Source organism: Chelonoidis abingdonii, chromosome 2 (assembly GCF_003597395.2).
Source record: "Chelonoidis abingdonii isolate Lonesome George chromosome 2, CheloAbing_2.0, whole genome shotgun sequence".
NCBI lineage: Eukaryota > Metazoa > Chordata > Testudines > Testudinidae > Chelonoidis > Chelonoidis abingdonii.
This window is the reverse complement of record NC_133770.1, coordinates 34,905,653-34,932,892: the sequence shown is the minus strand read 5'-3', so window position 1 is coordinate 34,932,892 and position 27,240 is coordinate 34,905,653. Positions and strand designations below refer to the sequence as shown.

General features: G+C 37.2%; 1 protein-coding gene across 6 annotated transcripts in view; it reads right to left on the bottom strand.

Moving 5' to 3' along the window:
* The window catches only part of MPP7 (MAGUK p55 scaffold protein 7), a 354,373-nt gene that overhangs the window by 40,403 nt on the left and 286,730 nt on the right, over positions 1 to 27,240 (bottom strand). For all 6 annotated transcript variants that reach the window (XM_075062267.1, XM_075062269.1, XM_075062266.1 and 3 more), the window contains one exon: positions 2,595 to 2,765. In XM_075062267.1, coding sequence (XP_074918368.1) covers positions 2,595 to 2,765 — 171 coding nt within the window. The remainder of the gene's footprint in view (positions 1 to 2,594; positions 2,766 to 27,240) is intronic.

Sequence of the window (27,240 nt, the reverse complement as noted above, 5' to 3'; positions counted from 1 at the left end):
TGCACGCGGCGCGCACACACCTACCTGGAATGGATATGAGCAATCACTCGAAGAAGAACAAACAGTTACAGGATCAGAGCTTTAAAGCTAAATAACCTTTTCACCTGATACACAAATTGCTCTCATTCACAGAGAATAAAAAACCTGATTAAAAATGTACCCTCAGACTTCCATGTAAGGTAATGAATTTAACTGGAACTGCCACTGAACAAAATGGCTAAATGGCAAAAATACAATTAAGTTTTTACTTTCACATTATGTTTGGAGAAGGACTTTTCCAGAACCACGGCAAAAAATATTAAATAATTCTGCTGAATGTTTGTAGTGCTGCATTGTTATATTTTTGCAAATATATCCAAAACTCAATGTACTTTGTTTGCCATAGTCAGAGGGCTACGTAAATCCAAAAAAATTCTTTATCAAAATCAGGACAGCTATAATACATAGGTCTGTTACTGCAACCATTATTCAACTGGGTAGTGCCATAACTTCACATGGAAACATTCAGCGAGTGTATTATTCTAAAAAGAAATATAAAAACACCATCTGACATCAATGGAACTAATCCCATGAGTGAGATTTTCAGAATTGGGCTCTTTGCTGAGTACTGCTCAATCCTTTATATTGTAGACACAAGCGTTCTGCAAAGTTTTGTCCTCTATGCAAATCAAATCTTTGAGAGTTGAGGTTAAAATCCTCAGAACCCTGAGGTTTTTACAAAATAGAAAAATACTCTAACAGCACATTTTTACATTTGCAGATGTACATTATAACAATTTGAGATCTGAAGATCTCAACACATTTCTGAATGATTGGTGAATGCAATAAATTTTAAATATGGACAAGTCCTGATTGCATTATTTTCCTGGGTAAAGATGATCCTAGGTGTACATTCTCTTTGGGGTTGATTCGGAAGAAGGCCCCTGGTGAATACTGGCAGGTTCAGTAGTGCTTGTATGCTAGGCTCTGTCAGTGCTTATACTGATCCTGACTTACACTTAGACTGCCATTCCTTTGATTCCACTGTCAATACAGTTAGGGCCTTCAGGAAGCGGGCCTTTTTGGCAAAATGCAACATCAAGTCAGCGCTCTGCCACCTTTCATTCTCCTGGCTGTTTCTGAATCATTGGACTTTTCTTTCCAGAAATATTTTTTTATAAGACTGCTGCTCTACATAAAGTTTGCCATTTGTGAGAATCAGACCCTTTTTGGAGTGGAAAGTGATATGGGAGACTTGTCTACTCGCTTTTGGGGGGAGGGGGGCAGGGGGCAAAAGAACATCTTGACAGCATTCCAGGCACTAGCAAAAAGGCTGTGCAACTCTTCGGTACTGAACTGAACACAGAGGCAAGCACGTCTCGCTCTCTGGTCAAGAAATCCAATTCACTAGGTCAATCGGCCCACAAGATATAAAAGTTAGCCTTGCAACAGTTGCAATAACTAACTGATCAGTTATCTGAATTTCACAAGTCAAGTCACTGCCCTAACCTGTGAATAGTGTGCACTTGGCAGCAACAATTTCAGGTGCCAGACGGTCAAATTTTATTACTGTTTATCAGAAGTGAAATACAGTTATCTGGGAGCAATTTTTGGAACAAGTGAATAATCTCTTTCCTGTGATCAGAAGGTCCAATATGGAAAAGAGAACTTCTGAAACAAATGGGTCCTATTCTAGTCTGACAGCTTACCAATAGGCAACCTAGCAAATCCCTAAGGATCAGGCAACTAGTACAGGTATTTATGTTAACACACTTAACAATATCCCAGACACTGACAATGAAATTGTTTCTTCTCATTTCCAGAAGGACAAGTTTACAGCCTTGGGAGATACAGAGGATCCAGCATTCCAGTGGAGTGCTGACACCTAATTGTACTTGGGTGGCCAGAAATTTTTCTGGACACCGTGGTTCATTTGTCTGAGATAGATTTGGACACATTTCTGACCAATTGTCTAGTGAAAGCCTTGTTCACCATACTGGGGATGAATGGCCAAGACACTTAACTGATGTTCTCTATAGCAGGAGAACTCTGTGGTAATAGGGGTATGTTGTGGTCATAGCTTATCCTAAGCCTAGACAGGGAGCAAGTGGGACATGAGATATGAGTGGTAAGACAGTGATAGGGCCCCTTACATTGAGCACAGAGGCATTCCTTGTTGGAGTCCAGTTCTTCACACAAAGAACTAGATGTTCAGGAAATTTCTTTGCAAGTTATATTCTGCTGGTAAAGTTGCAGCCACATAAGGAGTCTTCATTGCACCAAAATAACATTTAGTTTTGGGACTTCAGCACAATTTTATACAACAACAATTTTAAACAACAACAAGGTCCCATTACAGCTTATCTGTATATTTTGATTAGCGGCTTGACAATATTTCTCATACTATCTGATGCACAAATAGCTCTTCACCTGTAGTTTTCCAAAACTCAAAGAACCAAAAAAAGATGAGAAATTATGAGCAAACACAGCAACATAATATTCTAGATCATAAAAAATTTCAGAGAGCTAGAAAAGTTAAATTTTAAACTTCTGTAAGATTATTGCACTAATATTTACTCTAGATTCCTGATTTAGAAATTAAAGAAATAACTTACCGACCAAAACTACAAGCCTGTATTTCTCATTAGGTTGTCGTCGATATGGTGCAACTTCTTCATATGTTGGGACATCTGCTGTATCATACTGATCACTCTTCTTACATTCATACATGGATTTATTTGTTTTTCTATCTTTTCTGCTAAGACGAAAGCTTCTCCTAAAACCAGCTGCAACAACAATATTATTTTTTTAAAACTATGCAATTTAATATCTGAAAAGTCCAGAAAAGTTTCACTTCCAGGCAGGGAAAGGTGGGGAGGGGATAATGACTTATTAAGAAACTCCAAACTGGCTATTTCCATGAGCAATCACATTAGCTGCACACAGAAAGTAGGCATGAAATTTCAAATGCAATTTTTGAGAAACCAGGTCCTTATGGTCCAGAAGATATTCCCAGACGAAAAGGTAAATTACTTCCAAATTATTAAAATCAAATATGGGTACTGCAGCTCCATTTCACACTTACTGTATAGTAAAATTTGCTAAGTTAAGATGACATTTCCTATTAAACATACTTTCATTTATAATTCTATCATATTTTTGCAATCCTAACTGGCTTAAAATTGGCCTAAAATTTTATGTATAGTGTTGTGCCTATAGTGCTTAACTGCAGCTGATGGAAGTTTCATGTGTTTTTTAAAGATTTTTAAATTGGTACATCTCTATGAGCATCAGTAGTAGAATAACATGATAGTATCATAGCTGCAGCTTACCTCCACTAAACCTGAGAACGAAAGCTAATTATTCCACCTTTTATCAGTACTTTATAAATTTCTCATTAAGATTAATTCTTTTAAATAGACTTGTACAGTCGTACTGTATCTTCTGAGGTTTTAGGGACAGTCTGGCCACACTGCCATCCTATTTCGTTATTTGGATGTACTAGAGATATTATCAACACATACACAAAATATTTAGCAAAATGACTGAAAAAAAATCCTAACACCTATACTTCAAAAAAAAGATCCTAAGTACTCAAACTTATGGTTGATTCAAACGAAGTACCAGTTATAAAATTTCTTCACAACTCAACTATTAATTATGAACTTTAATATTTAACCTCATACCAAATACACAATACTAAAAGTACAACAAAAGGCTCGCTTTTTTAGTCTGTCTAAACTTCTGGTGACCATTTTAATTTCAGCTGTATACTTTAATAAGTTTTTAAAAGGCATATGAGAAGTAACCATATTACTATTTAATCTCTAATATTAATAGTTGCCAATTTAAGTTGACTCCTGCAAGTATGATCACACTTGGGCCATGACCCTGCAGAGACGAGGTATGTGCTCACTATTTTCCATGAGCAAGCCCATTTGACAAAAACATTGTCAGTATCAGGACCATGGGGATTAATCCCGAAGCTGCCCCGTTGAGTTAAAGTGCTATACCCAGTAGTGTTTGTGCTGTTCTCTCCCCCCTTCCCCTCCCATACCTGACAGAGAAACAGAGAGGTAAAGTATAGAGCCTCTCTGAAAATACAAATGGTGTCACCCAGCTCATTAAAAAAAATTGAGATCACATTATTACAGTGAATGTTACTGAGAAGAGGCTATAAAAACCAAAAACTAGCAGAAATAGATCTAATTTTTTTGCCCATGCTAGAGGAAGACAGGGGAGGATCAAATACACAATAAAAACACCAGAGTTTAAATTTGGTAAGAGTAAGAAGCAAGCAGGCTAAGTTACTAGTTCTTTTCTAACTATTTTTTCTATTCCATTATGCATTCATATAACAATATAGTAAATGCAAAGAATTCTTTAGAAAAGTTATTTTAGTTTTAAAAGATTTCTATTGTAAAAGCACTGCTATTGCATTGGTAATGTAATACAACTTGGTACACAGTAATGTCTCTGGTGACTGGTTCAGTTCTAAAGTGAAGTCAGTCATGGCACACTGATATTTTGTTGATTTAATGTCACAGACCTAGTAACTGCACTCAATGACTTTAATGCAAACTCTCAAAATAATGTTAAAGACACAGAAAAGGAACAAAGTTAATTATTTTCCTGAGCTGTAAACTAAAAACCTAAGCATACCAAAGCTACTTTCAAAATACCTAAAAATTCTCCAGTACTATCTTTTCACAGAAACGAATTCTTCTCACTATACTAAAAGTTTGCTAGTGCATAAATTTTGCCACAGAATACAGTGCCTAGATCTATAGAAGATGGATGGTTTTGTGCTTAAAGATGACCCGCAAAACATTTGAAAAATTTAAGATTATGGTGGTTGTTTTTTTAAGCTTCCCTTTTTGTCCTAATAATGAAAACCTGAAAACATGCAAAATTAAATAAAATCTCACCTCTCCCAATCCCTCATTTGTTCTTTACCTTCAAAATACTGAGACTATCATACCTCTGGTTTTCTCTGTTTTTTCTGGAGGATCTGCTAGATGTCTCTCAGCATATCTATTATAAGTTCTCATGTCCCATCTGAAAGGCTGGGGTGTTGAATCTTTAACAAAGATATCCTTTATCCAAAATATTCATTAGAAATTGAATATGTTATAAAAGTTTTGCACAATCTGATTAAAATTCTGCTCCCTTTACTTGTTCAGATGTCATACTCAACTATTCGGATATCATCAAATCTCCCACCATCTTAGTCCTCCAGGATAGAAAAAAATCTGAATTTCTAATGTAAAAATCAAGTAAAAAAAATAATAAAAATCCTTTAATAGCTTCTTTAAGCTAGTTTCCCCCATTTTACGTCATCCTTTAAGACACTGCAGTGGGACACAGGGGATCTGAGTTCCATTCCCAACTCTGCTACAGATTTCTCCATCTGTGAAATAAGAATATGAATACTTCCATACCTCTTAGGGATGCTGAAAAGGGAAATTCATGATGATATTCTGATGGTGAACACTACAGAAAAGCCTATATAGGTATTTTAAATTATTTCTACAAGAATCAGGGATAAACTTACGTAAATTGTTACAAAGATAGACTTCTCTGTAATATGCTAGTAATGGCCCTGTATAACTGTAGAACTTTAAATACTAACCACAGATGGATTGCCTTGTCACCTTTAGCTCATCTGTATGAATTTTATTTCTTAAGTTGATTTGCAAAGGATCACCTCCCAGTAGTACTGTATACAAACATAGTAAAGGTTACCTTATGCATCATTTGAAAACAAGGAAAGCAGCATGGACAAAAAAATTGTTTAAAAAAATTAAAAAAAGATTTTAATTAAATTAAATTCTTTTGTTTAACTTTTTAAAAAAATAAATCTATTTGAATTTAAAATTAAGACAACCTATATTAAGGCCTAAACTTACTTTAATCTATTAAAATCATTTAAATAAAAAATAACATTCAAGCAGTACACAGAATCATAGAAATACAGAACTGGAAAAAACCTCAACAGGTCATCTAGTCCAGTCCCCTGCACTGAGGCAGGACTAAGTATTATCTAGAGACCATCTTTGACAGGTATTTATCTAATCTGTTCTTAAAAACCTCCAATGACAGAGATGCCACAATCTTCCAAGGTAATTTGTTCCAATGTTTAACTACCCTGACAGTTTGGAAGCTTTTCCTAATGTCTAACCTATATTTCCCTTGCTGCAGTTTAAGATCATTACTTCTTGTTCTGTCCTCTGTGGATAAGGAGAACAATTTATGACCCTCATTATTATAACACTGTACATACTTGAACATTGAAGTGGACCATGATAACAGTCAGCCTTTCTCCAGAATAAATAAACCTATTTTTTTCAATATTTCCTTATAGGTTTATGTTTTCTTGATATTTAATCATTTTTGTTGGTCTTCTCCTTTATTTGTTCACATCTTTCCTGAAGTATGGTGCTCAGAACTGGACACAATACTTCTGTTGAAACCTTATCATTGCTAAATAGAGTGGAAAAAATACTTCTCGTGCCTTGCTTAAAACAATCCTGCTAATACACCCCAGAATGATGTTTGCTTTTTTTGCAGCAGTATTGTATTGTTGATTCATATTTAGTTTGTGATCCACTATAACCTCCAGATCTTTTTTTGCAATGTCACTTACTAGACAATCATTTCCCATTTAATATTTGTGTAATTGCCTTTTCCTTCCTAAGTGTAGTATTTTGCATTTGTACTTATTGAATTTCATCCCTATTTATTTCAAACCATTTCTCCAGTTTGTCAAGATCATCTTCAATTCTAATCCTGTCCACCAAAGAGCTTGCAACCCCTCCCAGGTTGGTATCATCTGCAAACTTTACAAGTGTACTTTCTATGCCATTCTCCAAATTATTTCTTAAGATATTGAACAGGCCCAGACCCAGGGCATATCCCTGCAGAATCCCACTAGATATACCCTTCCAGCTTGACTGTGAACCACTGATAACTAGTCTGAGTATGGTTTTCCACCAGCTGTGTACCCACCTCATAGTAGGTTTGTCTAGGCTATATTTTCCTAGCTTGCTTATGAGAAGGTCATGTGAGACACTATCAAAAGCCTTACTGAAGTTGGGATATATTGTAACTACAGCTTCCCCCCATCCACAAGGCTTATTACCCTGTCAAAAAGGATATTAGGTTGGTTTGTCATAATTTGTTCTTGACAAATCCATGTTGACCATTATTTATCACCTTATTATTTTTTTTCTGCAGGTGCAGAGAGATTATTTTCTTCATTTTAATTTATTTAGCAATTTCAATTCAATGACAAGTTAATTCAAAATTGAGAAACTGATTGGGAATTGAAAAATCTATGAATCTTGTAATCTATGAATAAACATGAGGTGTGATATGATCACATCTACTAGGACTAAAATTTTGAAGAACATGGAGTCCATAAACAATCAGTTCAATTCACCATCTACAGATAATAATTCCTTTCTTTAATAAACCTGTCAGTTTTAAATGCAAAACATGTTTTGCTAAACTTACTTTTTTTCATCTGTATCCAGCACATTTAAGGTAGTTTCATTTAACTAATAAAAAAGCAATTTTAATTTTTGTGCCTTATTAACTGAATTCCAATTTTCATCCAAATGCAGACTGACACAAATCAGGAGTACACAATTAATCATCTAGTAAACAAAAGCATAATTCACCATTTTTGTAACATAATAAAAGATGTAAAAATTAATATTATGAATAAATGTATGTTAAGCTATGTGATTGCGTGTACTGATATAGTTATCCTTGTTAACAAAAAAGTACCAAATTTAGAGTAAAGGCTAGTTAGTTGCATTTTAATGGTTACCATCTAATGAGAATCAACCTTTCATTAGGAAAGTAACTAAAAAATACAAATGCATAAGATTAAAATCGATTATTTATATCAAGGTTTGCTACTTGCTGGTTTAAATCATGATTAAAATAGATTATTAAAACCACTCTGATTTAAATCAACCGACCCTGAAGGGAAACGTGCAGGAGAGAAAAAGGAGGGATGTTCTCAATAAATCCATATAAATTATTTTTATCATGTTGCTGGTGAATTTCTGGAAACATGGTATTTTTTCCCCCATGTCTCCCTTACACTCCCCACATATGCATATTGACTTTTTAATAACCTTCAGAAGCAGTTTTATGGGGTATCATTAGTAAATTACTACTAGTCAACTATGATTGCATTTAGTAGGCAATATGTTCATCTAGATACCTTAGGACAGGTGACTGAAAATAAAAGGATACAGTAAAAATGTCTTCTTCAAAAGAGGAAGCTGGCAAACTTACAAGTTGATTGAGATTTAAGAGCCTTAAAGTAATTTTTAAAAAAAACACCTTAGTGTTTTTATTTTTAGAACCATTTAACTATTTATGAAAAAATATAGAGGGCAGAATATATGTATGCAGTACAAAAAGATGACTTTCTGACTCTGAAAAAGATGAGAACTGCAAGTCTTTTCAAATCTTTCTTTTCAAGAACATTTTGAAGCCAGTTCTCTGTTTTGCTTTGCCGAGGAAGATATGCCAGCCAAAAGTCACGAGCTGAAATATCATGTAGGAAAAAAGTCTTCATCACCAAATGCATTAGCTACTCTTGAAATTTTGTCTAATAAGAGAACAATATTGTATATTACATACTTAAGAAGACAGTAGCTATATCACAATAAAACATCAAAATGAGTGCAACTATGTATTACTGTCTATGTTTACAAATATTTACACTTCTCTCTGACAATCAGGAGTAAGACACACATTGGGCTGCTGAGAGCACACTAATAGGTTACCTCTTATTATAACAGCATTATATCTGCAAATCATAAGTAGTATTATGAAAGAGCAACAAAAGATCCCACATTTAAAATATTTTCAAATACAAAAGTTTTAACAAATGACTATTGAAATTTTATGCATTAGAACTTACAAATGATCATAAAACAACGCAAAGAACCACAGAAAATTAAAGAAACATTATTGATATACACTGTAAAAATATTTCTTTAAACTTCTTAACACACTTAAATATAAACTTCTATCAAAAGGAAAGAAAAAAAAGATATTTATCTATCTATATATAGTTTACAGACATCAGCAGAAGTTTAACTTATCTGCCAACTATGCAGACTGTAGAGTAAAGTGAAAAAAATCCAATCATCAAAGGAACATAAAATTCTCAACATTAGGTATAACAACTTTGTACTTGTTCATTGATTTCAAGTACTGGACAAGAAGCCTACTGAACAAGCTAATCTATAAACCACTTCTGGAATGTAACAGGTTTCATGAAATGAAGAGCAGCTGCCATGAGAAAAATATGAAGAACAAATGTATATATAGTTCACAAATGCCTCTAAACCTCATAACAGTTCTCAAACCAGAGAGAAAATCAGAAACTAAGACTAATAAAAGTGATTAAGATCCTACACCAATACAAAAGAACAAGCAGCTTGCACTTACGAGATGAAGATAACAAAAGTACTTCTTTAAAAATCTAATACTACATATAAGTAGTAATATCTCTTTGGAACCCCAACTTCAAAACAACAGCCAAGGATTTCTCAACAGGGACACACAAAAACCCCATACTGAAATTCATACCCAAACCAGACATGCATAAACAAACGTTGTCTTCTATTTAAAGCCCTTTAAAAAGAATGCTGCTAATATAGCACACACAAAAAATGTACTCCCCTTTAAATTTAATATAATTCTAGAAAATAAAGGAAGGAAGACTGGTGGCTGAGGTCCATTTAAATCAAAAGTTCTCAAACTGGGGGTCGGGACCCCTCAGGGGGTCACGAGGTTATTACATGGGGGGTTACGAGCTGTCAATCTCCACCCCAACCCCGCTTTGCCTCCAGTATTTATAATGGTGTTAAATATATTTAAAAGTGTTTTTAATTTATAATGGGGGTTGAACTCAGAGGCTTGCTATGTGAAAGGGGTCAGCAGAAAATTTTTTTGAGAAACACTGATTTAAATGGTCTGTGCATGTAATTCCAAATGCACAATGTGCAAGTGCAAAGTGCATCCCTTAATATCAGAGAAATTCCAATACTAATAAACGTTATAATTTTTCCAAGCCTAAATGTTGCAAGTTCACCTACAACAAACTAAGGCCACACAATTCAATAAAGCTCTCACACGTGCTTACGTCTATCACTGTTCAGCAGAGCATTTAAGTATGTGCTTCACTATAAACATGCACTTAAGCACTTTGCTGAATTTAGATCTAATATTCATTCTATTCAGCTTACATATGCAGCTTGTACATACAGTTTATTTATACACAAGATATATAGAGAAAAAATTTCTGGCCTAATGAACGTTATGCACATTTGGTAAAACATAACTTTTGCACTATTACTTGAAATTTCTTTTCAAGATATTTGGAACACTCCCATATGTAGTTCTGTTGTTTCCAATTAATCTGCACAAACACATAGCACATTTCTAACTTCGTTTGTTTCTGGACCAATTCTCAGTTTTCACATTTAGACAGGGCTAATAAAAACTCAGATCTGTCTGGATTTTTCAATCAAAATTGAGAATAGTAAACAGATGATACTAATCTATATTTATTGACTATTCATAAAGATTATTTTAATGTAGATAGAATTAAGTGTTTTGAAAAGACAAAAAACCTCTACAATTCTCCTTACTTATTCTTAGGAAATAATTAACTTCAGAAATATATAATAGTATAGTCTGACTTCAGGATTCATCAGCAAATTAACATCAAGGTTAACCTTTGTCATTTTGGGAAGGAACGTTAAAATTAGCAGTAACCTGAGGCCACAGAAAATGTATAATATTCACAGTGTCTTTTTGAGTTTAAAAGCCTTTGTAGCACAAGAATTCTTAAATAAGCAGACAACAATCCACTGGAGTCCAATTAGCAATTTGTATTATATGCCAGGTTTGTTTTTTCTCATTCCTTTAATAGACGTTTCAAAATCCTTCAGACACTAATTAGAATAAAATGGGAGGACTTTAGAAATGAAACCTGTCATGCACCAAAATTGTACAGACATTTTGTTTCCCACAGGTGAAACATCCATGTATTTCCTAGCTACGTTAACTGCTGAAAGTTCTTGGGTGAAAAGTAATCTCTTCGCCTACAAAATTATTCACTTCTAAAGAATATTCCCTTTCAATGAAAGCTAGATAGTTTACATAATTTCCCGCTTAACAAACTAAGATGTCTGCAAGTGTAGAGTTCTAAAAAGATACATGAGGCCACATAAACTTATCTAGTATAAAAGCAGAGTTGGGAAGACCTTAATATGTGCAAAAAGACACCATATATCCTACTATATAACCACTTTCTGGAATCTTATTAACAATTATCTGGAATGATTAAGGCTAAGATTTTGTCATGGATATTTTTAGTAAAAGTCACTGACAGGTCATGGAGTAAAAGTCACCAACAGTTCATGGGCAAACCCGTGACCCATCCCTGACTTTTACTAAAAATATCCACAATAAAATGGGAAAGGGTTGGGCAGCTGTGGGGTGGCTGGGAGCTCCCAGGGGAGCTCTAGGGTCCCCTCGACCAGCGGCTTGGAGCTGCAGACATTCCCCCTGTCCCCTTGTACCCTCCCTCATGGTGGGTGGGAGCTGTGGGAATATCCCTGCCTCTGTGGCAGCCGGTAGCTGGGGGGATACTTTTGCCTCTGTGGCAGCAACCAAGGAGTTGTGGGGATCCCCTTGTCTCTGTGGCAGCAGCAGGGAGCTGCGGGGGTCCCCCTGCCACTCATGGCAACTCTGAGCTTCGGGGCCCCGTTGTCTCAGGCAGGGGTATCTCCCAGCTCCCAGCTGCTGGGGCTGAAGTCACAGAGGTCTTTGGAAGTCACAGATTCCATGACTTCTGTGATTTCTGTGACAAAAAGCCTTACTGATGATCACAACAGCAATAAAACAGTAATAGTCAATGAAATAGTACTTTTCTAATCTTTTTATACGTACAATTTAGTTTATGGGAGCAATTATTTGCTTTCACCAATAACACCTCATTGACCATTGAATTTTCTTCACTCACAAAAGACTGCATTATGGCTCCAGAAGTAAATTCATAAATGACAGAAAATTTAAAGTTAAACTGGAAGTGAAGCCTTAAAATCACCCAAATGTGCCTAGACATTGCAACTCGCTTGATATTATGGTTGTAGAACATGCATACTGAATGCTGGATCTACAGAGTCATCAAAATATTTAAAAACACTGATGTTTTTATCCTCACAAAATAGGCATTAAACTGCACATCAGTGAATTTTAATATATATTTTTCCTTTAGAAGCTTAAAAGTTTCAGATTTCTAGGTTTTTTGGCAGTTAAGTTTAAAAGTCTCCCTAAAAACTATTTAAAAAACCTTGAACCTTTTCCATTTTCCTCCTCCCTGATGAAATTATGCGGCAAAAAAGTTTGCTCTGAGACACACTGTACATAAAGTTACATCCCACTGAATTATAAACTCTGATTTCCAATAGTTTATAAGGGAAACACTGACAGATCATAAAGTCTAATGGAAATAAATGAGACTGCTCAGTGTGTGGAAAAGGTGACAACAAATGAATAGTAAAAAGAGCAAAAATTACTCATGTACCACACTAGGATTTTCACTCAGTACAGTAATGGAAATCTATTAAATGCATAGCATTCATGTAATGTCACTCTGATGCTTCATAATATGTATTGATTTATGCAAAGATTCATTGTGTGCCACACTAACAAATGAGTACTTGATTTTTATTCAATTGTTATGTTTATACGTCTATCAAGTCTAACAATTTTGTTTCACTGTTGTGCTTTTTATTCATGTAATGAAGCATGCTTATTTCAATAAAAGCTACTGGTGGTTGTTTTTTTTTTTTTTTTTAACTGTTAAGAGTGCACTTACCAGATATGTAGGGAAGTAATGATTTTAAGAACATGTGTTAAGATACTATTCTATATTCTTACTATATTGATGCATTTTTCTAGATAGAGTGACTTGAAGACAGATGAAAACTTCATTGTACAAGTTCATGAGTGTGTTAAGGCCTTTCCTCAGGAAAAAATAAACATAGTATATCTATATATCTACCTACCTCAGAGGGGTAGCTGTGTTAGTCTGGATCTGTAAAAGTGGCAGAGAGCTTTGTGGCACCTTGTAGACTAACAAATTTATTGGAGCATGAGCTTTCGTGGGTGAATATCTACTTCATCGGACGCATGTAGTGGAAATTTCCACAGGTAGGTATAAATATGCAAGCAAGAATCAGGCTAGAGATAACAAGGTTAGTTCAATCAGGGAGGATGAGGCCCTCTTCTAACAGCTGAGGTGTGAACACCAAGGGAGGAGAAACTGCTTTTGTAGTTGGCTAGCCATTCACAGCCTTTGTTTAATCCTGATCTGATGCTGTCAAATTTAGCGTATATATACATATGTCATTGTAAATAGTATCTATTCTATGGCTGTCCAAAGCGCAATCCTTTTACATGTCCTCTGGATCCACTGCATCTTTTATAATGAAGGTGTGGGACTATGCACCCCAAATGTATTATAGGTTGCCTCTAAGTTTGAAAGTGACATCCCAACATTTCCATGTCTTGTAAAAGGAAACAGTTGCACAAAATCCAACTCAGAATCTGAGCTGCAGATCCTGCTCACCAAAAGCCTTATGTCCAGCAAGTTTCAGCAACAAGTGATAGGGCAGGAGAGACAGAGTGGAAGAAGTTGGGAATCTAGAGAAAGAAAGATATGTGTCTGAGTGGGAACAGGAATAGAGAGGGGAAAAAAGATGAGGGAAAGAACAGGAAGATAAGGAGAAGGGTGAGGGGGAAAGGAACTGAATAAATGTGAAAGCAAAAATATATGGAAAGAACAGAAATTTTAAAAAAGTGGAAAAATAAGAGTATAGGGAGACAGCTTTAAAGTTCACTTAAAGTCACAAGATACATACACGTGATACCTTCTAACTCAGCAAATTAGCTCTCTATTTGTCTAGGCATATCTGCTAACTTTGCTGACAAAAACAAAGTTTCATTGCAAGGGTAATACCACCATGGTATGCAGAAAAGGATCTGGTGGTCATAGTAGATCACAAATTGAATATGAGCTAACAGTGGAAGGCTGTTGCGACAAAGGCAAATATTCTGGAGTGTATTAACAGGAGTGTTGTATGTGACACATGGGAAGGTGATTATTCTGCTGTTTTGGGTGCCACAGTTTAAGAAAGATGTGGACAAACTGGAGTTCAGGGGAGATCTAAGAAAAAAGACAAAAGGTTCAGGATAACCTGACCTTTGAGGAAAGGTTAAAAAAACTGGGCACGTTTAGTCTTGAGAAAAGATGATTGAGGGGGACCTGATAACAGTCTTCAAATATATTAAGGGCTCTTATAAAGAGGATAGTGATCAATTGTTCTCCATTTCCACTGGAGGTAGGATAAGCAATAATGGGATTTATCTGCAGTTCAGAAGATATAGGTTGGATATTAGGCAAAACTTTCTAACTCTAAAGGTAGATAAGTTCTGGAACAGATTACTAAAGGAGATTGTGGAACCCCTTCATTGGAGGTTTTTAAGAAGAGGTTAGACAAACATCTGTCCTAAATATGTTTGTTGGTGTCTCAGCTGGAAGTGTGGGGGTGGACCAGGTGACATCTCAAGATCCTACATTTCTATGATTTTGTGGTTGAGGTGGACTCTATGCAACTTTACCCTTCATGAAATAAAGCAATTGCTTGCTAAGATGTAAATACAGAAACGCCACTGCCTGGTTTTCAGAACCCATGCTAAGTTTGCAGCACAGACAATAAAAGGAGTCATCACTTGATTTTAAAAAGAAGCAAATTTAATATGCAAATCAAGAGATAGTACATTTAGAATTATTCCCCAAATTCTTTTTCCAATTGTTACTCAGTCTTCTATATAACTGTACTTTAAGGGTTAATACACTTTATCTGATTTATTCAGAGACGTAAAATGTTTCATGTTTCACCACACTAACTGGTGAGAAGACCACTACCAATTAACAAACCTTTCTGAAAATACATGAGGAAATTAGTTATACAGTCCTCAGACTGTTGGCAAGAGGTCATGGGTACTTTGCATTGAATAGTTTGTGTGTTCCTCTTCCATTAGACGCACAGGGCTTTAAGATCATTGTCTCAGCACATGCTGTAGATGCCTGTGGCACTCATTGGCAAGTGCTTGTGAAATCTATTTGCGAGGTCACTGAACTCACTGGACTGGATTCTCCACCTTGCCCAGGCTTTGCCTTACAATGGAGAGCTGGTCATAGGGAGCCAATTGTGGTTGCTGAAGAACAGCTCTAGCTTGTATCAATGGCATAAACTCTGTCAGTGTTCTTAAACCAGGGTAGGTTTGTATGTAGCAGAGCTCTTGGCCACGTACTTCCCCATTTTTCCTCCTTACTGTGAGGGATCAGTGGAGATGGGGGAAGGGTGGACTGGTGCAAATCCACATCAGCCAGTTTTCTCCAAGCACAGAGCTCCTGAGCACTGGGGGAAATTATCTGTTGGCTATTTCTGGCCATTTTAAGCTCAATTTGCACCAGAGGGGTGGCAGAAAGTGGCCACAGGCCACTGTAAAGACAAAATCATGAGAAACTGTTTAAAAGGGCAAAACACTCCTCTCAGGACATTCTTTTAAATTTTCCTTTTGTTTATAATTTTGAATCCTGCTGCCATAACTGTTGTTTTTACCAGTGGTGTTTTCTTCTCCACTAATATGTTGAGCACTGCTTTATTTTACAGTCAAGCTTAAATCCTGGATGCTGCTGTGATTTATTTTATTTTCGAGTGTGTAGAAAAAGACACATGCATATTTGCTTTCACCTTCACCCAGTCCCACCTAAAATGACTTTGCAAACTGATATAAAGAAATAAAAGGTAAAATAAATGTGGATCAACCCTAAAAAAATCTCATTCTAAATTTTCACTAACCTTCATGATACAGTAGGTAGGGATTTTAAAATAAATGTATTTCTCACTTACTTTAATATATTTAAGTCACTTTAGTTTCACCCCAAACTTGAGACAGGTATTTAAGCTGAAAATCAAGATAGTATTTTAACAGCTCCTGAATGTCAAGAATAGTAAAAACATGTCACAGTAAATAAGTAACTCCTTTGTGTCAAATCCAGTGAGCCGTTTTTGATTTCAAAATTCATGCTCTTATCATGCGCTGTCACTGTGAGGAAACTTTGATGCAAATTACCAGAAAAACAAAGTGACACAGCAGTTACAAGAAAAAGAACCTGAAAGAAAGGAAGAAATTGTCTTTCATAACCAATTGCTCACCTATATAGGTTCCACTGTTGTAACCAGCACATTCAGCATCTTCTGGACGAAGTGTAAAAGCATACAGAACAAAAGCCAAGAAATAAAGCAGAATAGTTAGAAGCCCAGTCACAAATGCAACAGAAGAGTTACTTAAAACGACAACTGTACAAAGCATAGCATAAAAAAGCTTTAATATGCCATTTCTTAAAAACATAAAACAATTTTTATTGTTTTATATTTTAGCTGGAGGAATTCTGGAATTTTGCACCATGCACACTTCGATCTTTTTACCTTTTCATGCAGTGCCTTTTTCATGACTACAATCAAATATTTTAAAAAGATTTCTAACTTTACATTATTTATACTTTATCACATAAAGAAAATAGGAAAATATGATGCCACTTAAAAAGGCAAAAAAATACTTTATGCAAATCAAGCTCTCTGGTAAACTATATATTATCAGATTTTAGCTTATAATTTTGGCTCAGTGGATTAGACAGAAAGGTTTTTGATCAAAAACATGCCCTTTCAATTTGATATAAAATAGCTACAATGTATATTTTTACATGCTAAAGGCCTTTTGATCAAAAATATGAGCTACAATTTCTAATGCCTTTATAAACAGAAGCCCTTTCAAGTAAACTAAAACTAGAAGAGATCAGCTGCTACTGCTTTAACATATGCTGTGACTATTACTGCAGCCTAGGCTATATACTGAGAAAAAATAAGGGATATGTTACATGAATAAACTTATTACCGTGTTTCAAAGTAATACATTCTTCAACACTAATTATACTCTGTTTGTGAACAGTTAATGAGCTACTGCATTTTGCCACAACACATGAATGAAAGATCTTTTAGGGTCATATAACTAACCTTCCTCCACTCCATCCCACTTAGCAAGTTCTGCCAAGATTATTTTAGGGAACTGTTGCTCTTTTTTGTAAATATCTATATTTCCCAATATTCAAATAAAGATAAAACCCTGACAACTATATGAAACATCTAAGACTAGTCTGAGTGATATCCAAAACTGTTTTCTCAATATGAGATGGTCTAATTCAATATATTTGACATTGTAGAGGGAATGGGAAATTTTGTACATATAACATCAATTACAAACATTGAACTACATTCAATTTTATTCTAAACACATGTTCTCTAAATAAAATTACTGGGCTATGCAGGGAAACTTTTGTACATATACCTTCAATTTCCTCTGAGAAGCACAAAGGAAAAAAATAGGAAAGGAAATCATTAAATGAGCTGAAAACACAGCTGAAGAATGAAAAGTTAAATCTAAGAAGAAAAAAAATGTACCTACCACATTCAACCATTTCCTCATCTTAGAACAGCCAAAAAACAAAGTATTATTATTTAATACTTTATAAATAAGAAAAATACATCTATATTTAGCTGCTCTAAAAACTTCTCAGATAGCAACTGTTATGCTGCAGAGGCATGCTCCAATTTATCTACAGTGATTTAGTCTTTAAATGTTGAAGTTATGCTTAAACTGAAAGAATGAGGACAGTAAAAAGCACAGCGGGATTATCATATGCCCTCTAAAATCCTTATCTGAGAATTTTCAGCTATTGATTTAGCAACGGTAACCTATAATCTTATCCAGTTGCGATGAGTCATCTATCTTGAATTAAGGGTAGCGCTATGTAATGGCTCTAAGCCCCCTCATATGGTCATGTGACTGGTTTAATCAATCAACCCAGGATTTTATAATAAATCCTTGTAATAAATTAAGGATCCTTGGCTTTTCTGGGGCAGTAAGTGATGTTACCAAAGAACAACAGTGGAAACAAGCGACATCATACTTATGGGGAAAGCGTGGTGCTGAGCCAAAAAGAGTTTTTAAGAAGGAATTTCCACTCCTGGTTCCCCTGCAGCTGTTGTAGTCTTTCTTCTTTGGCTACTGTTAAGGGGTCAAGTCTGTGATGAAAAGAGGCTACCAGGGATATCAACAAGTCCCAATGTATTCTTAAGTGTTGTAACAGCCACCTACAGGTGGTACACTTGGTTGTCAAATTGAACATCAGATAATTTTGCAGGATAACTACCTCCCACACCAAAGTTAGGGGCTAGTTACTAGGAGATGTGTGAATTACCGCAAGCTACTAGCAGCTCTGCATGTGAGAAGCAGGTATTTATATGCATAAAGTGTCTGTCTCTAATTTTGGCAACACTGGTACAGCTTGTCATGTGAATAAAATCTTATTTAATTGTACTGTGTGATGCATGGGGGTGAGCAAGAGGAGATCGACTGAACACTGTGCAGGGAGGAAGCAACTAAGATAATACAGGGGGACAGAAGACAGAATGGAGAGTAGAGGAGTGAAAGAAGGGAAGAATTTAAAGTGAGCATGAAGAAGGAGGTAGCAAACACTTGAAAAGAAAGAGAAAAAGTATTAATCATAGAATCATAGAATATCAGGGTTGGAAGGGACCTCAGGAGGTCATTCTACTCCAACCCCCGGCTCAAAGCAGAACCAATCTCCAACTAAATCATCCCAGCCAGGGCTTTGTCAAGCCTGACCTTAAAAACCTCTAACGAAGGAGATTCCACCACCTCCCTAGGTTACCCATTCCAGTGTTTCACCACCCTCCTAGTGAAAAAGTTTTTCCTAATATCCAACATAAACCTCCCCCACTGCAACCTGAGACCACTGCTTCTTTTTCTGTCATCTGCTACCACTGAGAACAGTGTAGATCCATCCTCTTTGGAACCCCCTTTCAGGTAGCTGAAAGCAGCTATCAAATCTCCCCTCAATCTTCTCTTCTGCAGACTAAACAATCCCAGTTCCCTCAGCCTTTCCTCATAAGTCATGTACTCCAGCCCCCTAATCATTTTTGTTGCCCTCTGCTGGACTCTTTCCAATTTTTCCACATCCTCCTTGTAATGTGAGGCCCAAAACTGGACACAATACTCCAGATGAGGCCTCACCAATGTTGAATAGAGGGGAAGGATCACGTCCCTCGATCTGCTGGCAATGCCCCTACTTATACAGCCCATAAATGCAGTTAGCCTTCTTGGCAACAAGGGCACACTGTAGACTCATATCCAACTTCTCGTCCACTGTAACCTCTAGTCCTTTTCTGCATCGTGAAGGAAAGGGAGGGAAATTTATAAAAAAGATAGATTGAAGGAACCCACCTAAAACAGATGGAGGAAGAGAAACCAAGAGGAACAGGAGGAAGAGAGAAAATAATGGGGGAATGGGGAAAAAAAGGAAGCATAAATACAAAGTTAATTTAGGAAGTTAATGTTTTTATTGATTTTATACAGAGTTCAAAGCCAGAATGCTAGACTAAAACAATGCACAAATGCTAAATTAAGTGCACAAAGAACTATAAATCATTGAATTATTATTAGTTAATTATTATTAGCTTCGACTTGTGATGTTCAAAACCTTGGGCCACTCCAAAGGGTGCCTAAATTGCTTGTGACTTCCAATCCAGCCCTGAATTAAATATTTAACTCCTGCTAATTTTTCCTTCACCATATTTTTGTCAAAGAAACGTTGTTAAAGGCTGATAGGTTTAAAATTAGACACAGAAGCTTTGTTCTGGTTCCTGGGCAAATGTACATGTTGCACTAACCCTCACATTCTGTTCGACTCTAGCGATCAAACAAGGCACTGCATTGTACAAGAATTTGGATTTGTACGTCTAAACTTGATAGGGTCCTGGTCCATGATGAAAGCTCCCATGATAATGCAAATAAATAATAATTTTTAATTTAGAGTGAATATATCCAATTATAAACAAATTGGTTTGTTAGCAGTGAAAAACTTAGCAGAGCAATTGACATTTAAACTATTTTGCTCTGTTGATAGGTTATACATTTTTTTGTGGATCAGAGGGACATTTAAAAAAGATAAAGCTTTAAAGCAAATTTAAGGTGAGCAAACTTGATTATGCTATATGTTTAGATTTAAAAACATATGACAAGATAATTTGGAAATGGAAGAAGAATGGCCTTGTGGTTAAGGCCTAGGACTGAGAGCAGAGATATATAGGATCTATTCCCAACTCTGCTTGGGTCTTCTTGTATGACTTTGGGAAACTTGGATCGCTCTGCACTTCCAGTTGCTTCATCTATTTCAGAGTGGTGTGATGAGACTAACATTCTAAAGCACTATGGGATCCTAAGATGGAAGATACAAGTGCAAAAATTTTCTGTGTGAACAAAGATGTTAGCATGCTAAGTTAACAGTAAAATGTGACATTAAAACCATCTTTGTTTCTGAATTAGCTTCATGTGCACAGGGTGTTATAGTATCTACACATGCAGATGCTGAGACTGATTCAAGTCTCAAACTTGAAGAGTCTTATTGTAATGAACTGTAAAGTCCTATAATATATTTCTCCTAAATGTTTGTCCCTCAAATAAAACAGTACCATGTACAATGTATTCATTCTTTCACTCGGTTTAAATTGTATTGTTGGCAGAATGTGATCTTTAATTCAAAAGACACTCATCTTTGGACAAACTCAGTTACATCTTGTTTGAATGAACACCATTTGGCTGCAGTTAAATATTTCCTCCTGCTCATGTGGTGCCAATCATATATGGTTAAATCAAAATTTAAAGCGAGATGTTTTTAAGCCTTAGAAAGGCTATATAATAATAACTTTGCTCACAGAAAAGTATCTGCATTTAGCCTCAAAACACAGGATGAATGTTTTTTTCAAGCGCAGACACGTTTGAACATCTCTTTCTACCTTGCATATATTTTTCCCTGAGTTAATACAAGTTATGGGCTACAGCTAGTGTAAAATATACTCTGTGAATGATGAACTGTTTCTTCATACCACAGACCACACACATTGGAGTGTAAGAACGAACACAGTGTGAGCTATTAAGGCCAAATTAATGTTTATACTGAACGAAGGTTATGTCTTAGCTGGTATAGCTGAGCACAGAAACTAAATAATTTAGAAATTATTCATTTCTAAAAGATTAGGTGACAATTGCTTTATCTACAAGGTGAACTGTAAAACAAGGTACAGATGGAAACATTACAGCATTGGTTGGCAGTGACTGAGTTTTCGGAAAAAATTTCCATTTGGGCAGAAACTTGTTACACTTCATCTCAGCCTAAATATGAACTTTTTGAACACCTTCAGGACAATCCCATTCAGCCACTTGACATTTGGAAATGTGACACCTCCCATTATGCACACATGCATGTGCGCACACAAAATTTTCTCCCAGTAAATCTTATCTCACTGTCTTTTTATTCACTTAACTCAAAGAATTGAATTTTAAAAATTCAGAAACCACTTTGTTAATTCAAAACTCAGTTCAAACCTCTAGCAAAGGTTATTAACATTTGAAATATCTTGCTGAACAGGAGCAGTTGAACATCAATCAGCTTTAAAGTGCACAATTCTGTGCACATTACACACAGCTCTAGAAATGCACTTAAAAAAAAAATCTAACAGCCCAACTGTGACCTCTGAATGTGTACCATCTCACCCCTAAACAGCCCTCTGGCTGATTTATTCCCTCTTCTCCTTTGACTAGTAATGGATTTTAGTTTATATGTTTCATTGGATCACATATGACAATCAAATTTTCTGTGGTCTGGAGCACTGCGTCCTAAATGGATGACTTCCTAGAAGAATCAGTATGGTTCTTGTAAATACTACACTTGCGGTACCTTGAAGTGTGCATTCTCTGAAGTACCCATGCAATAACTGTGCACTTCATGGAAAAACTAGTGAAATGCTTACAAGAATCAACAGATTCCCCTCAATTTCCACATCAAGTTTAAGCTTCTTGTATTCACACTCAACACCATACACATCAGAGCCAGATTTGAGATTAGGGACCATTAAAGTTAATGAAATGGGGAGGGTCCATTGAATATCAGGTTGATTGTGCTGTACGATGAGGATGACGAGTAGAAGGGGGCTGGAAATAAGGAGCAGAAAATGCGGAAGAAGAAGAAGGAACAGAACAGAAACAGAACAGGGGATTCACCTAACTTTTGAGCACTCCACAAATTCAACTTATCGGTTTGCCAGAATCTAGTGTATGTGCAGAAATAAAAAAACCATTATTTATGAGGACTGCAGAATTCAATTTTTCTATACATTAATATAAATATGATTAAATTACTCTGTCCCACATGTCTATTCCTTTTCTTTTCCTTCACTGCATTTTTCTTAATTTCTGTTGTACATGTTGGCCTATCTTTTCATTCTTTCTTCGGTGCTTTCTCATCAGTCTAACTTTTTTGCAGTGTTAATTAGCAACAGAAGTTATGTAGAGAGGCAGTTACGGTTGTGACAGGATATATTCCAGCACCTTAAAAGAATGGAAACAAGAGTGCATTCCTCCACTTTCATATGTCTACAACCCAACATCCTAGAAGGCTTACATATCTATTGCCAACAGATATCCAGAAACAACACAGTACCTCAACTTCATCAAATTTGCACTCTAACATAAAACCTTAAAGAGTGACCTCTGTGAGCTTTCACACCAATTACATCAACAAATCAGCACAGTGGACTGTCACACATTCCATACATTTAGGAACTTATTCTGTTTTAACACTGCAGAGGACACTGTTTAGGTTTTGAGTAAAAATTGCATTTCATCAAACCACTTTGAAAAATCCAAACAGTGCTCAAAGTTTATAGTCTATGTTTTGTTTTTTACCTTTTCAATGAAATTTTTACAAAATAAAGGCTAAAGATCCTGCAAACACTGAACTCTGTAACACACCTTAACAATGGTACAGGTACTACTGCCCCTGCTCTGTTTTCTATCTTCCAACCCATTTACTGTGTTCTCCTCCTTTGGCCATAAGCTGTTTCAGTTTCTCCCATCGTCCTGCGTTCTAGCTTTCACCCCTTGTCAAGATATGATTCCCCACTCTGAACCTTAGCGTCCAAAAGATGGGGTACCTGCATGAACCCCCCTAAGCTTAATTATTAGCTTAGAAATGATAGAGCTGCCACCACCCAAAAATATAGTGTTTTGGGACACTTTCTGGCTCCCAAACCCTTCCCTGGGGACCCCAAGACCCAAAACCCCTTGGATCTCAAAACAAAGGGAAATAAACCATTCCCCTCCTTTCTTCCTCCCAGATTCTCCGCTCCCTGGATAACACTGGGAGATACCTGTGATTCAACTCCTTGAATCTTAAAACAGAGAGGAAATTCACCTTCCCCCCACTTCTCTCCCCCTCTCAGACGCTCCATGAGAGAGAGACAGTAATCCTAACACAGAGAGAAATCAGGCTTTTCCTCCCCCCTTCTCTCCTTTCTCCCACCAATTCCCTGGTGAGTGCAGACTCCCTCCCCTTGGGTCTCACACAAGAATAAAAAAACAATCGGTTTTAAAAAGCAAAAATTTAAATAAAAGAAAGAAAAAGTAAAATTGTCTCTGTAGAAATCAGATGGAAAACGTTACAAGGGTTTTCAGCTTATAGACAACTAGAGAGACTCTCCCGCCGAAAGTAACGCTGCATGCAAAGAGATATCAATCTTCCAGCAAAAATACACATTTGATAATAAGAAAACAATCAGAGAGACTAAACCGCCTTTCTAACTGTACTTCTAAATTGAAGCAGAGAGGGGCTGTTTCAGAAAAATTGGAGAGTCTGTATACATGTCTGGGTCCCCTCTCAGGAAACCCAGAGAGTACAAGAAAAACCCAAAAAGCCAAGATAAAGACTCCTCCACGAGATTTGAAAGTATCTTGTTCCTGATTGGTCCTCTGGTCCGGTGTTCCAGGTTACTAAGGCTAGTTAAAACCTTTAAAGGTAAAAGAGAGATTATAACCCTAACCATCTGTTTATGAACCGCCTCTCGCATGTTTCCATCTCAAAGCTACTTTCCTACTTTTCCTCTGTGCTTCCCCATTCCTCTAATTCTCTTCTTCCTTTGGTCTGTTTACAGTATCCCCCATTCGTTTTTGTTTCTTAAGCTGTCCCATCTCCATTTTGTTCTTAGGTTCTCCTCTACTGGCGCCCTCCCTGGCGTGTTTAGATTGTTTAGCAGGGCCATGGCCTTTCAAGGGAGGCCCTTAAGTTTTTACAAGAGCATTGCCTTCTCAAAGGGTTTGGCAACTTGTGTTCAAGTGGAATTGCCTCTGTTGAAGGGTTTAGTCTGGTTATACATGTTGTTAAACCTGGCTACGCGGTGTGAGGTAAGGCAGATGTCCAGAGCTGCAAGACGCTATTGTGTTTTTAAGATCTGGCAGAAGGTCATACAGGCCTCATGTGCTTCTGAGTCACCTATTGCACCAGGACTCGTGCCCAGACAGTATCTTTGCTCCGACTACAGTTCCTTTCTGCCTCCTCTCTCCCTGTATCAAGAGGAGGCCATCAAAAGTAATGGCGGGAAACTGCCTGGTCTGCCTTTAAACACGCAGCCATTTTTGAAAATAATAGCAGAAAGGTTCCTGCATTGCTGCTGGTCTGATCTAGCGCAGGGGTTTGGGGGATTCCTTTCTCGCTTTCATTTTAATTATTGAGCATAACCCCGTTTTTTGAACCCCCCACACCACAAAGCAACAAATTGCTTGTGCTAAAAGAATCTCCTGATTATTGAGACTGTACGCCTTCTGATGTTCTTGCTGCTTCTGCCTTCGCTGATCTAGACTTTGGGGCTGGTAAGAATCCTCTGGGAAACTTCTATTATTCTTATTTTATTATTTAGCTGCTGGTTCTGTCTCCCCCAGAATCACAGATCATACTAAAGCCTTGGTCTTGTCTTAAAATTCTCCTAAACTCCGCGGCCACTTGCTGCTAAAATAAGTTTGTGCGCTGCTAAGCTCTGCTCCTGTGGCGCTTTGCCTCGGGGCTCTCTGCTCTGCAGCGGTATCCCGCTGCAGCCAACCAAATCCCCTTTGGGGGGGAAAAGGCCCCTGTATCCCTGGCACATACCATTCTCCCGCCCTCTGGTAAATCCCATATCATAAGGTGACCCATAGGTTTGTTTTTTAGTTTCTTAATCAAGTTCTAGTTTTTAAGCATTACTAAAGCTTGTAAGTTTCACTCCTTGTTATACGTTTGCTGTTATTAGTTGCCTACCCAGCGTAAACAGCTTTGCTTGTTTTAAAGTTTTGCTTAGATGTGATATTTGTTGTTTTTGGCCTAGTGTTGGTTAAGAATGATAGGTTTTTTGTTGCTTCTCCTCTGTAATAGCTTGATCTGTTTTTCCACCACTCCATCCCCCCCCCGTGTGCTTCTCCCGTGTCCCTTTCAACTGCTTGCTTGCTCTCCCCCCCGCTGTCTGCATCACGCTAGCGAACTTCCGCCCAAACCCCTTGCGTTGCTTCCCCTTGTGAAACTTCCAAACCCTTGCGCTTCTTCCTCTGTATAACTTTTGTCTGTTTTCCCCGCTCCATCCTCCTCTGTGTGCTGTCTGTCTCCGTGTCTCCTGTTACAACTCCTTGCTGCTTCCCCCATGTCTGCAAACCCTCCGAACTTCCCAAACCCTTGCTGCTTCTCCCTTGTGAAATTTCCCAAACACTTTGCCGCTTTTTTCTTTGTTTTTGGTGTCGCTTGTTGCTTAAACCTCTCTCTAGTCCGTTGTCCTTACCCTGCAGGGCTTCAAAGTCTCTCTCTGCTTGCAGCCACACTCTCCCTCATACAGTTGCCACTAATCATTCACTCTAATCATTCACTTCCCCTCCCTCCTGTTCCTTGACCAGTCATTAGGTACACTCTTGTTATCAAGCCTCACAATTATAAACACACCCCATTTGGTTGCTCCACTTTTCTGATATAACTTTGTATTTGCATTAATACACATTGTGTCTACATTGTATATAGGCCACTAACCACTTAATACATTCTATCTAAAATTGTTAACCATTTTATATAGAAGCTACCATTTTAATTTTGCATTTCTTTTTTAGTTTTTGCATTCACACTGTATTAGATTGTTATATATAAAGTTTGAGTTGCTATTGACTGTAACTGCATCCCATTGTGCTGAACCCACTTACAGTACCCCATTTAGAACTCCCTACATGCTTTCAATAAGAAACCCCCATCATTGTCTATTGTAAACACCCTATAACACCCCATCCCGTTTTGTATTTTATTGTTAAATTCCCACCACTTCCTTTTTCCTTTAATAAAGAAATTAATTGGCACCCCACCTGTGTGGTAACTGCTCCCCAAGATCCCATATACCTGCTGGCAGGGACATTTAACTCACTATCCTTATCTTCATTCAATGCCTCTTCCATTTGTGTTGCCAATTTTTCCATCACATTACTTATATACAGTCACTCCATCACTACCTACCCTCCAATTTTCCAAGGAGACTACGATTTTCTCCCAGTTTCCAAAGTACATTAGACACCTTTTAACAGCAACCCAGATATTAACAAACTTACAGTTAATAGCAACATTTGCCAGGAACTAATCCCATCCCATTGACTTTAATGTTAATGAGACTAGAATATTGGCAATGACATACCGCTTATTAACAACATTTTTTGGAAGAAAGACCCTCGCTGCAGACAGGTGTGCAAGGCTGCAGCCATGGAAGGAAGTGTAGGAACAGTCCTTCCCTAGCTGCAGCCCCACAAACCGGCCTGTGGCCATTGCTCAGCCCGTACCAGTGCTTCATTTTGTGTCTGGAACCCCACAACCCTGTCTGTGTACAGGGACCACACAGGAGTTAAGAAGCTGCGGACTAGGAAGGGAGGCTGTGGGAAAGCAATAGCAGGGAGCGGGTTTGCAGTCTAGTTGCCAGAGCTGCACAGTACCTCTCCTGAACTCTCATGGTTATGCCCTGCAGGGGGCTGCACCCACAGAAGGAAGCATTGGGATGTGTTGTGCCCCAACCCCCAGAGAGTGCAGGGAGAGGTATGGTGCAGCCCATTGGCTCCCTCCTTCCCACTGATGCCCTGCCCGCAGGCAGGTTTGCAGGTCTGTAGTCAGGGAGGGAACAGCCAGCACTT